The sequence below is a fragment of the Ictalurus punctatus genome, chromosome 3 (genome assembly GCF_001660625.3).
Source record: "Ictalurus punctatus breed USDA103 chromosome 3, Coco_2.0, whole genome shotgun sequence".
Taxonomy (NCBI): domain Eukaryota; kingdom Metazoa; phylum Chordata; class Actinopteri; order Siluriformes; family Ictaluridae; genus Ictalurus; species Ictalurus punctatus.
In genome coordinates this window covers 18,459,338-18,475,421 of record NC_030418.2, presented here as the reverse complement: position 1 = coordinate 18,475,421, position 16,084 = coordinate 18,459,338, and the positions used below count along the sequence as shown (strand labels likewise).

At 36.0% G+C, this 16,084-nt stretch overlaps 1 protein-coding gene across 1 annotated transcript in view; it reads left to right on the top strand.

Moving 5' to 3' along the window:
• Positions 1–992: 992 nt before the first annotated feature.
• Positions 993–16,084, top strand: part of hpse2 (heparanase 2) — a 55,431-nt gene continuing 40,339 nt past the window's right edge. The window contains exons 1-3 of the mRNA XM_017463158.3: positions 993–3,255; positions 5,802–5,956; positions 6,270–6,431. Of these exons, the coding sequence (XP_017318647.1) occupies positions 2,999–3,255; positions 5,802–5,956; positions 6,270–6,431 (574 nt within the window). The 5' untranslated portion in view covers positions 993–2,998. The remainder of the gene's footprint in view (positions 3,256–5,801; positions 5,957–6,269; positions 6,432–16,084) is intronic.

The window sequence follows — 16,084 nt, the reverse complement described above, 5'->3', positions numbered from 1 at the left end:
ATATATGTGAGTGTGTGTGTATATAAATGTGTGTGTGTGTGTGTGTGTGTGTGTGTGTGTGTGTGTGTGTGTGTGTGTTATCTTTGATTAGTTGTAATAGGCTACTTAATGAAAAATATATAAATATAATGAATTCGTCAACAGATTCGCGATAAAAGTGGTAATTTCCCGCTACACATTATGTTTTCTAATAGTTGATATTTTGTTAATTTTGTAGTGCTTTTAAATGTACTTGACATAATGTATGTATTGGATCCACGGCACTTAAACATGTGGATGAAATGTCTTGACATGTCTTAGACTTGCAATGATTGTTTTTAAAAAATGGCTTCCGTATACTACTATTATTAACTATTTAGCAAATGGAATGGAAACGGCAAATAAATAAGCACTGAATGTAGACAAAGACTAAATGTAACTCGTCCGCCGCTCAGTGTGAAAGTTGAAATCACATAATAATCCTATGACTTTTCGCTGGAACTACACAGTGTGCAACTATATAACTATGCATGTATACAGCACCTGAAACACAGTTTAGAGGCATAAATACGTGACTGTCTCCTGAATGTTATATAATTGTTATTATTATATTATATTATATTATATATTAATATTATGATTATATTATTATTATTACTTGAGTAGGCTATATAATTCTGTCAACTAAAATATCCCATAGTCAACACATTTAACGGAGTACACGATTTAACCTGTAGACTGAGAAAAAAGAAAGAAAGACAGAAAGAATGTTGTTTAAACACGTTTAAGCAACTGTTTACAGGACTGTCGAAGCATTTTCCTAAAAAACAACAACAACAACAACAAAAAAGATTATGAGGGGGGTGGTGGTGGTGGGGGGGGGGGGGGGGGGGGGGGGGGGGTTGGGGGAAACCCAAAACAAAACAAAAATATATTATTACCGCAGTAATGATTTGGCTACCTATAGCCTGCATAATTAAACTGCATAAAATTAAATCTTTTCATTTATCAGGTAATAATTAAAAAAAATACATTTAATCCATGTAACTTCACTGTGTATTTAAAGGCCGTATATCTAAAACATTTAAACGGACAAACTCAGACTTAAAACTGCATCTATATTGTGTATCTTCGTCGAGCTATTTTAAAGGGTTATTTATTATAAATAGTTCGGTGTAAAATGAATACAAATAAAGCAACATTATTGTTTCAGTAAGCCCATGTAGCCTATTTATGAGAAGACTAAGCGACCTGAATATATAAAGTATAGGCTGTATAAAAGCGCACATTGTCGAAATGTCTAATAGGGCAGATTTGCGTGCACTGAGTAAGCTACAGGCCGAGACATCAAATAAATGCTAAAGATGTGTATAATTTAGCCGCTAGCATTAAATTAAACACGTTGGCTATTTCGTTTTGAAAATTGCCAAATAACTCTTTTCCAAATGACGGGCCTACTTGTAGGCTAACTTTGGTAAGCTATTACCCATTTCTAATGCAGGGCGAAGAGTATAAAGGTTTAAGATTCTCGGGTTGCTTTCCGGCTTAACCTGAGACATTTAACGATTTAAGTATTTAATAAATGGTTATCACAAAAGTTGTGGTTTTATAGCCAATGCTATACCGTTAATGTAACAATACGCTACTTATGCTAAAACCCCTTTTCTGCTCAGTATGTTTCAGTTTATTCGAGGCCATTTATTCTTGGCCGAGCAGCCTAGACTGCATCCTATTTGACTGAGTAAATTTGACTATATTTGACTGTGTTAATTGAGTTAATTGAAGTGAGTGAAGCAGGGATCTTGGCGAATTCTACTGTAATCGGCTGCTCTATTTTGCATTTGAAAAACCAACCAAACAAACAAAGAATCAAACAAAAACAATATCAGCTAAAGGAAAAAGACATATTGCCTAATTTTTAATCTTTAATTCCCTCACATTTTTCAGACTATTTATTTTCTTAAGACCATACAATTAGACTGAACCACTGGACATTAAGAATCATTATGTTATTAAACTGTTATTAGTCTACTCAAACTGTTATTAGTCTACTTATTGAATGTAATGATCAATAAATTGCTACTCCAGTGTTGTCCTTCTTCTACATCACCTCTTTTGTATCACGGCATTATATAGCTAGAATGAGAGAGAACAACACAGGCAGTGTCTGTTTTACTTTGTCTACAGAGCACGAATATTAAGTAGACTATAATACCTGATGTCACTCTGGGTTTAGATGAGACAGCCTAATGTGTTTTAACTCCATCTGGAAAGTGTTAAGCGGATTGATTTAGCAAACCGAAATATGAACTTCAAATAGGGAGGGCGAATTATTCATCACACTGTGGACAACTTCTAGCCTATTGATGAAAAAGATATATTTTTAATTCTTTAAAATCAGCCGACCTAAAATAGCCCTTTAGATGATAGCCTAAAATCAGAGGTTTTAACTGAGTTTAGAAATTACTTACAGGCCATTTGAAGGTAGGGATATCCTATTTTCTGATAGCCTATGTTACCTCCAAGCAGTCTATTAGCGTCGGGCGAACGTTTATCCATTACTTTAACGTAATTGACGGAAATCTGTCCTAGCAAAATCACTTCCTATGTAGTTCAGTAGGCTACGTAAGTAGTCTGTGTGGCTCCTTACCTTGTGTGTGTGTGTGTGTGTGTGTGTGTGTGCGTGTGTGTGTGTGCGTGCGTGCGTGCGTGTGTGTGTGTGTGTGTGTGTGTGTGTGTGGAATGGATGGGCGGTGCTGCCTCGGGCCCCCGTTAACGGAGAGGCTGGGATTCTGGCCCCGGGGCGGATACGGCAGCTCGATTTTAACAAACAGCGCAAAACAGGGGGGTGGAGGAGAGACCAGATTACAGGACGACAGAAAACAAACACTCACTTAAAGAGCACTCACTTTCGACACCACTTAAGGTGATTTTAATCACGTTATTTTTTCATAAGGCTACTCAGCAGGGTCTCCTTCAACTCGCAGTGCGCTCTGCTCGGCGGCTTTGTGGACAGAAGATGCCCGGGCGATTCTTCCCTCAGATGATCGGTTTGGCTGTGTGGTGGTCATTTCTAATCCAGTCTCCGATCTATTTCGCCAGTGCTTCCTACCGGCGACACGTACCTACCGCTGAGAAGAGACAGAATTTTCTGGAGAGAACTCTGATTTTACTGGACGTTAATACGCGAAGCCCGGTGCGGGTTTTGAACGACAACTTCTTATCGCTGCAAGTGGACCCGTCTATCCTGAAGAACGGCTGGCTAGACTTCTTAAGGTATCCGATTTTGACAGCTCTCTGCACTCACACCATGCATAAAGCTATTAGACACCATTGCTCTAACGCATCTGTTTTCATTTTCTGTTTAAAAAAAAAAAAAATCAGCAATGCTGATATTTAGGCGCCAAAGTCATACAGGCTAAAGTAATCACGGGGCAAATTACACAATACGATGTGAAGGATTTCACCTCATAAGTGCTAACAATAAATAACATCCTTCTGTTAAATCTTTGAGTTATTCCACTTTTCGGTGTGCAAGCAAAACATCCTCAGCAGCATTATGCGCAATTGCTGTGGCAGTAACGTGCTTTCTAAGATCAGCCTAGTGCTGTTGGCTTTTCCACACCAAGCGACTCGCTTGTGCATTATCAGCATATTATCAGCTGCAGGATTTGGTTGCAGCTACAATAATCCTGATCTGGTCTGATTAAACACTGAAACTTCCATAAAGGAGTCTGTGGCGTCTCATCTTTTCTATTCTGTCTCATCTCATTTTGTCAAATCGATTTTGTTCAGCCATGCAACATGAGGGTGGGATGAAATTGGCCATGACCTTTTGAAAAGAGTTTCAAAGGCCAGCAGATGGGTGAATATTCGCGTCTGATGAAACATTTCTGTAGGTGGGATGCACAACTGTAAGCGATGTTCCCAGTGTTGTAGTGCACATGTAGCTGTAGTTCTGTCATGGTCGCTGAGATGTTGTGTACAGTTTAGGCCAGAGCTTTGACCTGAGAGTGAATTCATGATTTCTGTAGATTTAACCATGTGCAAAGACTTATTTAATAAACGCCCAGTTGTAAAATATCCTTTTTTCTATACTGACGTTAGGAAAACATGGTGGATTTCGATAGACATCACGATTTATAACGGAAACAAAGGTCTGTGTAGCATAATCGCATATTCATCCTGACAAAACTTCCCACAGGGTCGATACTGACCAGGAGATCCTTCTAGCAGAGTTCCCCAAATATTAAGTACCATAATCAAATTCTTGATTTGGGGTACGTGCATGCAGGGATACAGAAGCTTGTTATTAGCCTAGTGGTTGGTTCATTTCTGAATAATTGCGACAGAAACTGTTATCAGTTACTGCGCAATGACAGCTTAAACAACAAACATGGCTATACGCTTGTGTGTTAATAAAGAACTAAATCAACGTTATTATTATTATTATTATTATTATTATTATTATTATTATTATTAATAATAATAATAATAATAATAATAATAATAACAAATATATTATTAATTGATAATACTATTAGCCTAAAATATGCCGCCAGGTGTAATTCCGTTTCCATTAAGATCTTCCATAAGGCTAATGACTAACTTTACATCGAATTGCACCTACAGAGATGACAACTGCTTATTTATTTATTCAGTCATTCATCTATCTATCTATCTATCTATCTATCTATCTATCTATCTATCTATCTATCTATCTATCTATCTATCTATCCATTTGTTTGTTTGTTAGTTTATTGTGTTCTGCTTTCTTGAAATTACGTTTCAGGTGCACGTAAATCGTCGTTTTTTGATCTTACTTTGCAGCTTGCAGTGATCTCTACAAAAAACTCGGTTAAAAGGTTTTCATGACAGACCCATTGGATGTTTTGGAAGTAATTGCTTTGAGTTGGATCGGCATCAGTTCAACAGCATAATAAATAAATAAAACGCGCAAACTAAACTAAACTAAAATAAAATAAAATAAATAAACACACACATACACACATTATCACGTTATTATAATCGACTATTTATTTATTTATTTATTTATTTATTTATTTATTTATTTATTTATACATGTGTAGCCTATGTGTGCGTCTTTGTGCAAACCCTTTATATCGCCGTACAATCTTGTATTTCAGTCAAGATCTTTTATTTTGCCATATTAATCATCAAATATGCGCAACCTGTAATTAAACGAAACTTCGTTAGAATTCTATTTCACATGGGTATAAGTAATTAGAGCGTAAGTCATGTCCTCGACCTACTAAGCCGTGGTCTGCAGATGTAACTTTTATTTAATGTTTTAACTTTCAAATCATCAGACAGTTTTGCCTAGATACACAGGTTCTCAAAAAGCTGATTGATAGCGGATCAAAAAAAACAAAACATACAAAACAAAACAAAAAAAAACAAAACAAAAAAAACCCTAGGTAAGCACATTGCTGTTTTAGCTTTATTACATGGGCAAAATATTGCATTTGGGATTAATTTTAAACTGTGTTTAGATTTTTGAAATCTCTGTGGTCTCTCAAGTCTATGTTGGCCTATTTCTAAATGTCCCAGCTAATGTGTTCCAAATTATGACTTAAAATCAAGTACAGACTACAATATTACAATAGGCAAATGAGAAAATTGGTAAAACAGTTCTACACCAAATATGAAGTTCAGTAATTCACTAGAGACCCATTCTGGTTAGGTTAAAAAGCTTTAATATTTAAGGAATGAAATTAAATCTTACTTTTAATTCTATAATGCTAATTCATAGCCAATTGGTAGCATGTCTGACTTTAAGCAGTCTTTCTCTGTTTCCTCAGTTCCAAGCGATTAGTAACTTTGGCTAGAGGACTTTCTCCAGCTTATCTGCGGTTTGGGGGAAAGAGGACAGACTTTCTCCAGTTTCATAACCTGAAGAATTTAGCCAAGTTTAGAGGACCAGGACCAGACTATTACCTCAAGAATTATGAGGATGGTATGAAGATTTGTTTTCAGTGTAATTTTTAAACATTTAACTGCAATAAATAAATTACAGAAGTTAGTTTGCTTTAACCATATAACCAGATATTACTGTATGATGACATAATAGACATAACACAACTGCGTTAGTGGTATGAATAATAATAATAATAATAATAATAATAATAATAATAATAATAATAATAATAATAATAATATATATAATTATATATATATATATATATATATATATATAATTATATATATATATATATATATATATATATATATATATATATATATATTCCTAATGGTTCTTGTCTGCTCAGACATAGTGCGAAGTGACATTGCCCTGGATAAACAAAAGGGCTGTAAGCTGGCCAGTCACCCTGACATGATGCTGGAGCTGCAAAGGGAGAAAGCGGCTCAGATGCAACAAGTTCTACTGAAAGAGCAGCTCTCTAACCTCTACAGCGATGTCACAATAACAGGTAGGAGATCACAGCAGCACACTGGGTATGTCATAGAACATGAACTCAATAATGCAGGAACAGGGAGCAAAAAGTTGTGCTCATGCACTCATTTTAATGATTGTGTTTAAGTCACCTTAATTAAGCCTGTTCCAGCATGTGCAGCTAGCCTAAACTGAGATTCTTCCCCTAACTGTCATGGAGTTGGCTGCAGTGATGTGCCTGTTTTGTTATGCAGTTGTGTCTATTTCAGTAAGCTATCCGCTAGGGATATTATAAGCAAGAGTAAAGCTTTTTGGAGAAGAAGAGAAATTGAGATATTAATGGCATGCGGTGGTATTATGATAGATGAAAAGTCTGCTTAAAACGTTTGAGGTAAAGAATTTGACAGAATAAATGAGGCAAATACAATGGAAAGGTGCAAATGAAAGTTGTTGGTGCTTTAATCATTTCCTGTTTTAGGTCAAACATTTAAGCCTGAGACTTCAGTCATTAAAAATCCTATTTCAAATGCACAGGAATTTAAAAGAGTAAGAGAGCAAGTAAGATGCTCTCTGACTTGTGCTGCACATACATGGCTATTGTTTAATGTAATGTAATTTAAATGCAAATAATTACAATATTTAGACATATATTTTAGCCAAAATATGTATAATTATTTGATTAGATTGATTTGCCTATGAAGCATGATTCTTGCAATTATCTGACTGGCTAGCATGTTCTTAGCATATACCTATGATGATAATTAAAAAAAAAAAAAAATTCTTACTGTAACTCTGAATAAAAAAAAATCTTACTGAAAATTTACTGTAAGTGAAATTCCAAAGCTCTTTGCTGAAAAACCCCTCAGTTTGGATCAGTCGAGGTGTGCTTGTTAGTGCTGGATTTTGCTTCTGACCATGCTAGTTGATTAGCAAAACCTTTGTATGATCAGGTTTTACTACATTTTCAGTAATGACACTTGTGTTCCTCATTAAAGCTTTGTGAAATATTGTGTAATGGGCCAAGATCAAGCACAGAGTAGAGTGAAGAGCAATAAAACAAAAGATGAGTGATGACTGGAAAAAACAAAACAGACAAATAGGTTAAACTATACATTAAATAAAAAATAATTACCAGTTGCAGCATGAGGTAATGCACATATAAACTGAAAGGTCACATTAGGTCATTGCTGCTACTAACAGAGCATTATTTGTCGGAATTTCAGAAGCTGACACTGAAGTTAGCTTTGCTTAAAAAAAGACATTTGTAGTTTGAGCTTGGCAAGTCAAGTTATGAGCAGGTGTCGGTCACTGCTTATTGCAATGTAAATAGTAATAAAATAGGTGAAAGTGAATGCTCAATTTCATGTAAATTTAATATTTAATTTTTTTATTACCCCCCCACGCTCATTTTTTAATAAGAATTTATTCTGGTTATGTTGGCTACAGAGATTAAGTTAGCCTGGAATCGACTAAACATACATATGATATTATGTATGGCATTTATCACATAGCAACATGCTGATTAAGAACACTGGGGTTTGTGAAGTGAATCTTTGTTGTGCTGTGCTCCACATGATAAAATAAAAATAATAGGAATTTTTTTCCCCCAGCATGTTTGCTGGAGTAGGATGTCTGTAATGTAACTGGTAGGAGAGGCTCTGCACTATGAGGAATTAACAAAGCAGTGTTCACAGTCCAGAGAGACAGACAGGCCTGTTAACAATCAGAATGCCCCCTATGCACTGCCTGGCAGGTGGGAAAAGTAGTAAAACAGCTCTCCTCCATCCTTTTCCACTCTCTGCATGTGACCCTTGCTGACCCTCTCTCATTACAGCGTGAACTGTACTAGGCGAGAAAGCACCCCTGCCAGTTAAAACAAACCGTGGTAAGACACACCGAGGTCAAACTCTCACTTTTCTCTTTGTCATAGTTTAGTCCAGGTTAGTTAAAGCAAACCATCTGAAACAAGTCAAGGTCAGGGTCAGTAGATGCTCTCAAGTTGCTGCAATTCAGAACTCAGACTGCTCCTTTCCAGTGTCACTGCATTCCCGTCTACCTCTTTTTTTATTTTTATTTCATAGACAAAATTAAAACTGCAGCAATTCATTACAGGCATATTCTTGTGCATGACCAGATGGTGCACTTTATATCTTGTCTAAAAGTTTAATAATTTAGGACAAATTATTGTGAAACACACAAAGTGTGAACGCCTATTATTCTTAAGAGAAATATGTACTGTTTAAAATCTTTCACAGCCTCTCTTACTGGCCAATTAACACAGATATAAATTTATAGTCATGTTGTCTAGTTCAAATGTAGACATACTATTACAAATCTACAAATCACTTACCACATATTCAGACATGCTTAGTATGATGAATATCTATGGTATGCACTTATGCATGAATCTTTTTCTTGGTTCTAACACTCTGTTACATTCATTTAGTGAAGACTTAAGTGAATTACAGAAAAACAAGGAATTAAGTGCTCTGGTGAGAAGACGGCTGTGGTTGTCATCCTATGTCTGAAACTGTGTGGAATTCTCTGATCTACCTAAAATGCCTGAGTCTATCGTGCATACTCTCATGAGAACAACATTTGCAATAATCCCATGGCATTACATCCCTGTTGCATTTTTACTTGTTGCAAATTAATTTTTTATTTTCTCTCATCTTGACTGTTTGTTCACCCTCTCCTGCTTTTATGAGTACTTTCCAATCCCTTCCTGTCTTCCTACACTCCTTTATGAGTGTTTCTTTGTGAGATAAATCAGGGATCTCACAGTGACAGTGATTTCCTAATCATTACTATGTATTGTTAAGATTTTGGTAATATTCAAAGCTGTTTCCTGCTTACAACCCGCCCCACCACCGCAATACCCCCCGTCCCAACCCCCCCCCCCCCTTGTCCCCCACACTGAAGACAAATGACAGGAAATTGTCCAGTGAGTGTAGTTTGGGCTTTAACTAACGGTGCCCTTTAGCCCCTCATTTTCGTTGACAGCAGTAACTACTTGAGTTTTCATCTCATTAAAAGCTCTTTAAAGGAAGATCTTATGAAAACAGTATTGACAGTGCTCTGTAGAAAATCAACTTTGTTTATTCATAGGTGGGAGGGCCGAGGGATCCGCTCTTATACACTTCCTGTTTACGCTGATTCTGAATTTTAATTTTTTTTAAATTAAGTAACATAGTTAAATGAGATATTTTGCAAGATCAAACTGAAATAATGGGTATCTGGGCATGTGTTAAGATGATGTTGTTCAGATTTGTTTTCAGCTTTTGGGGCCAAATTTGAGTCCTGTCAAAAGTGCTCTAGACACTATGAATAATTTAATGGAAATTACAAATGAAGTATTTTGACGAATAACGCAAGGCAGAATTTATTTATTTATTTTTGGACTTGTCATATTGTCTGCGTGCTCATCAGACTGCATGTAAAATACCTCAGAGTTTTATGTTTTGGTTCCCTTCCCCCAGCTTCTCGCATTGGTCAGAGCATGCGTGCGTGCACTCAATGCAAACACAGCAACAGCATGTAGCTCACTGCACTAGTGATGGATCTGAGACTCCAGCAGATGTTGCTGCCTCAGAAGGGAAACATGACTTTTTTTCAATTTCTAAGACGTTAAGCAGATGAAGGTTTACAGTGACATATACATTATACACACACACACACACACACACACACACACACACACACACACACACGCACACACGCACAGACACACACACAGAGGGAAAGATTCAACACGTACAGTACATATACACAAAGTTATAATGGTTCTGTTTAAACTCTAGGAGAGAGAGAGAGAGAGAGAGAGAGAGAGAGAGAGAGAGAGTGAGAGCGAGAGAGAGAGAGAGAGAGAGAGCGCTAATGGCACGTGTAACATGAACATTTACACTATCTAATCACTTGAGATGTTTGGCTAAACAGAATTGTGAATATATGAGACACTAATACTTGCAACACAATCTCTCCAGTATAAAATAGGAGTCTATCACTGTCAGGCATTTCTTTGCCTCTTCAGTCATGAAACAACTACAGTCTGCAAACAACTTCAGTCATGAAACAACTACAGTCTGAAAAGCAAAATAGCTGTAACATATAATAACACAAGAAGGAACAATAGTGATTGAAAAAAGGATTGATTAAAATGAACAATTCTTTATTTTCCCTAATTTTTGTAGCTGTCAGCTTGCTATAAATGGTAAAATAGTCTAATAGAGCTGCATAGTTTCTGAACTGAAAACTATGAGTGTACAATTTCTACAGATTCTTAAAGTAATGCATTTACATCTTTACTTTTCCACAGAAAGGTCTGATTAAAATATTTTGGCATCTCATATCAGAGTTGGCATTTATTATAAAAAGAAAAATGTTGCTTTATCTTCCTATGATATGTATCAGTTTTTTCCTTGGAGCCAGCATTTACAAACCATACCCATTGCAAAGAAAAAAAAAGAAAAAATGTTTCACAATAGATATTTAAGATAACATATACAATATATACAATATAATGAATAATATGTATTCACAAATACATTTCCCCCTTTATTCTAGTGTACAACACATTTACAAACTGAAAAAAAAGCCATCTATTAAAAGTGTGTGCTGTAATACTATGTGTTCTTGGATCCACTGAACTTACTGGACACCAACATAAACTCCTGGAATAGTGATTTTGTTTTACCCATGGCTCTCTCTTAGTATTAGTTTTCCCCCCTCATCTTGAATGTGGGCCAAGAGAGATTTGTAATATTTGGCTGCAAAATTTTCAGTGTCAAATTCTCAGATGCCAAGAACTGTGGGAAACCAGAGGCAAATTTTTCACATTTCAGTTATCTTTGACTCCCTGACTTTGGTTTCTGCATCAATAACTGTAAAAGTAGAAATGGCAATATACATATATATTATGGTCTTATGAAGTTTCAAAGTAAAACTGAAGTGTAGGGTTCTAACCTAAAATTAACTAATAATATAAATTATCCCTTTCTTCAAAAACGGCATTTCAACTTTGTGGTTTTCTATCATTATACAATACTGAATGAATACCAAAGAATATTTCCTTCTTTCTTTAAGAATCGGTTATTACAGTTTTCCCCAAATTTGTTAGTGACACTAATTCCCACCTTTTATCTAGGTCTTTTGTAATACCTTTTTGTTACTGTTGTTTGTTGATGGCAAGTACATGCTTAATTCATGAACCATGATCCAAATCACTATTTTTATAGAGCTGGTACTCACTGAACATCATAGACAGCTAGGTAAGCTTGGAAAAAAAGTGCTATCTGCCCACCACCCTATCTGATGGCCTGGATAAGGTAAAATCACTCACAAAAGTGGCCTAAGCTATACTTCAAACCCAATTTGAGAAGTCTGTGGCATTTGGGAAAGTCAGAAATAGAGCTCGGTGATGCCAGACTTTTATAACTGGTTACACCATTAGGGAGGAAATATTAAATAGTTGTGTTCATTAAAATAAATGTATAAATGTGCAGTGATTGATGAATAAAATTGCAGATACTACATTACCCCATAAATCTTAAGTGTAAATCTAAGTGTTCTTGGAAAAATGGTTATTTTAAAATTCTGTAAGGGTTCATTTGAAAAAACAAAAAAGTGTTCTTAGCTTCCAAGTGAGAGGTTCTACTTAAACGTCTTTCTGATGGGGAAACTGTCTGTTGTTGGGCTCTACATAGAACCTTTAAGGGGCTCCTCCAAAGGGACAACTGAATTTTCAAAACATATATTCATATGGATACATGTATATATACTTATGTTATCATTCTTAAGCAACAAAACTCCATCCCAGTTTAAAAGTGAGTAATTAGAGAGAAATGCTCCACTTTCTGATACTACAAGCCACTCCTGCATTGGCAGGTTTTTTTGGTCTTGAGGTAAAATTACTTTCATTAGTAAAAGACATGTTTTATTATTGACACCCAATTTTGACACTTGCGCTGTCAGGAAAAGGCATGTGCTTGCCCCAGGAATGAGGCAGTGTTTGCTACTTTCAAAGAACTGGCAAGCAGTTGATTACATCATTAAAAAGCATTACAACCACTTGTGGAGGACGTGCATGTGGTTGCAATGTGTCACGTGTAGCCGTGGTTATTTATATATCACCATAGTCATTTCACCTGGCAGGCTATGTGATCTTGTAATATAACATATGGTTATATTACAAGTGAATGCTTTTTGGACAATTGAGTGTTAGACTTTTGTGCTATAAAATTTTATTGTTAAACTGGCTCTTAGCCTGAGATGAATATATTAATTTTGGAAAACTTTCAGCAAATGGAATCAATGTCATACTTTCAAAGTAATTAGCATATTTAATTTAGGCCTCATTGCAAGAAATCAAGTGAATGTCAATGTTCTATGTTTATATAGCCATAGATCACAGGCATGGCACCCAGCCTTCTTCCTCCAGACCACCCTGGTTTCCCATTTGCTATGGTCTCAGATGCTCTTTAATGTGCTCTCAGACATGGACATTTGTGAGTGTAGAGCATCTTTTTCTGATTGGCTCTCTTACTCTAGATCATATTGGCTTTCCCTTTGCTCCAGGAACAGATTTGTATATCACAGCTGCTGCAGCCTCAGCTTGTATAGATGAAATGTACCAGAGGGATAAAGTTCAGGCTGGTCCCGTACTGTGGCAAGGAAATGTAACAAATCTGCCCTAAAATATTTAATTAACATAGGGCATTTTCCAGTTGTCTATAATTAGCGGAATGATTATTATTCCCTTATTTGTGTTACAATTTGCTAGAATGGTAAATGGTTGATGGATCTTTTTGTAGACAAGCTCCAGTGGGATGAACTTGATGGCTCAGTGAGAAAAGTGCATCTCACCCGACAGAAAGGGCTGAAAAAGTCTTGCTGAAACTAAATGACTTATTGAATTGGTCACAATGGCATTAAACTTAGAGGAAGGGGTTGCAATGAATGTTGGTGGTTTGTTTTTGCACTAGGCAATCAGGCAAAACATTTTTTCCCCTATGCCATAGTTATTTTTAACCAAAATAACGTGATAGCACTTACATTTACATTTACATTTACATTTGGCAGACACCCTTATTCAGAGTGACTTACAGTCACTGTCTTAAGCAGTCACTGTCTTAAGCAGATCCTCATGCTTGTACACATAGTTCAGGGTCTATTATGACTATCCAGCTAAAACCCAGTTAGAGAGGACATCAGTACAACAAGTTGGTACAGCAACAAAAACAATTTAATTAGTGTTCATTTAAGTGCTTGGGAATGAGGGAGGTCTTCAGTCTTTGTTTGAAGACAATCTGTGACTCAGCTGTTCTGCCTGTCAGGAGAAGTACATTCCACCACACGTGTACAAGTACACAGAAGTGTCTTGATGCATGTCTTTCTTGTACCTTGAGGGATGGTGGGTCATGTCAAGCCATGCTAGAGTCTTGAAGGGGACGTGATGCAGAGCTGGGTGCGATAATTGCCTTCAGATAGGTAGGAGTAGTTGTAGGGATCACATGGTGTGCAGGGGCAGACCTGTCAGGAGTTGAGTTGCAAAAGTCCAATCTCGACATGACAAGGTACTGAACAAGCACTTGAGTGACCTCTGTGGAGGGAATTACTCTTTCATTTTTGGCTGATATTGAGATGCTCAATATTTTTTTTTGTTATTATGTTTTTTGTGAATTTGCAGTGTCTTCATTTTGACACTGTAAATAAAACTCAGGCTATAATAATAATAATAATAATAATAATAATAATAATAATAATAATAATAATAATAATAGTACTTGAAATTTGTCATCTATACCACGGAAAAAAATATGTTATTAATTGCATGCTTATAGTATGATTTCTCTAGAAAGAAATCTTTTCAGAAATGTCAGAAATTGAAGAATAAGATACAGAGAAAGCATATATATATGAAAGAGCTGAAGAGTGTTAGTATACAGTATATTTAAGTTGGAGCCTGTTAGACATGACTGAATATTAACCATCCACATATGGAAGCCTCAAAGAGATTTTAGACTCTGACAGAGCACAGTTTGCCCTGCAAACATAATATGTTGATGAAACTGCACGTGAGAGAAAGCAATGTCATAAATCCACAAGTGTCCATAAAGGTGTAATAAAATTTGCTGTGGTCTGGAGAGCATTGAAAGGAAAACTTAAATTGAGTTTTCTGTGGTATGTTACAAAGTCCCACACTTGATTCAAGTGGTGGCTTGGGTGCCTTTCAATAACTGGGAAGAGGGGGTTTCAACAGAAACTCTTTCCTGATCCTTCTTCACCCTTAAATTGAGTGACAGGACCTGACACCTCTAACCAAAGCCAGATGGATGCATAGCACTGGGTCTGTTTGTTCTATTGTGCTGTCTGTTAGCTCTTTAGCACTATTAACAAGCATTTGGTCTGTCATGTGGTTAGCGTGGCTAGTGGAGTTTTTATTGCATATCCAAAGACACAAAGAATGCTTCTAGCAGCATATGCAAATTTGTGTCTCACATGTAGAGTGATATTTAAGATAAAAATGTTTACTGGCAACTACTTTTTAATGAGAACTGGTTGCTAATGCAAAATATTGAATGCTATGGAATTTTAAAACATAATATTAAAGAATGATGAGCAGGAATAGAGGACTTACTACTACTACTACTACTACTACTACTACTACTAATAATAATAATAATACAAAATACATTTTGTGTAAACAATGTTTTACAATGATGTAAAAAAAAAATCACATTTTGAGATACTACAAGATTCATCATTGTGATTCCTACCTTACTAATTTACAGGACAATCCATTGTAATAGTTAGCCAGCTATGAACAAATGATAGCAACTCTCATATAACACAATATCATATGTATGCATTGGCATACAGTAATATAAGCCAAGGCATACATTAGGCTGCTAAAAGAATTCAGGCCACTCTGGACAGCTGTATACAAGTAAAATATAATGCAATTAATAACAAATTAATGAGGATATCCACCATGACTTCCTATATCTTACAGCTTTTGAGACTTTCAGGCATTTACTATGAGATTGTAGCTTGACTGAAATAATATTGCACTAAAAACGCTCACGTTCAGAGAGAACAATTTTCCCCAACCTGGAAGATAATGTTTATGTAATGTTTTTGTCTCAGGTCAAATTTATGTAATTTTAGAGATGGAGTACTTATAACAACCCTAATATTTGGTTCACATTTAGCTTGTTATGCCTACAGTGCTTACCCTGCATTAAGGTGATGTAAATGTGTGGTGTGCAAAATAACACAGATCACTGGAATCAGGGTAAAGAGATCTAAATTAAGCAGAAAAGTGCTGTAATAGAAAGTGATTTATGTTGCTGTGGTTGGCTGACGTGTTAATTAGCCCATTTCCAGGCAATTTTAGGAATCTGTGCATCCTTAGAGTATAGACTTGCTGTCCTAACTCGTGTTATTGGCACTCGCAGTAAAGCACAATGGACAGTCTTTAGGGAAGTGCTTTGATGTGTGCTATAAAGAGCCTAGGGGCAGCTCAGGTTAGTTCTACCACTCTTAAATGCCCTGCTTCTTTAAAGTGACAAAATAATCATGGAGCAATTACAGCATTAGTGCATAGTAAAGATTTTAAAAAGATAATACTGTCAGGTATGTAAAGACTCAGCACAGTCCTCTTTGAAGAAATCACATCATATTAACTTAAAG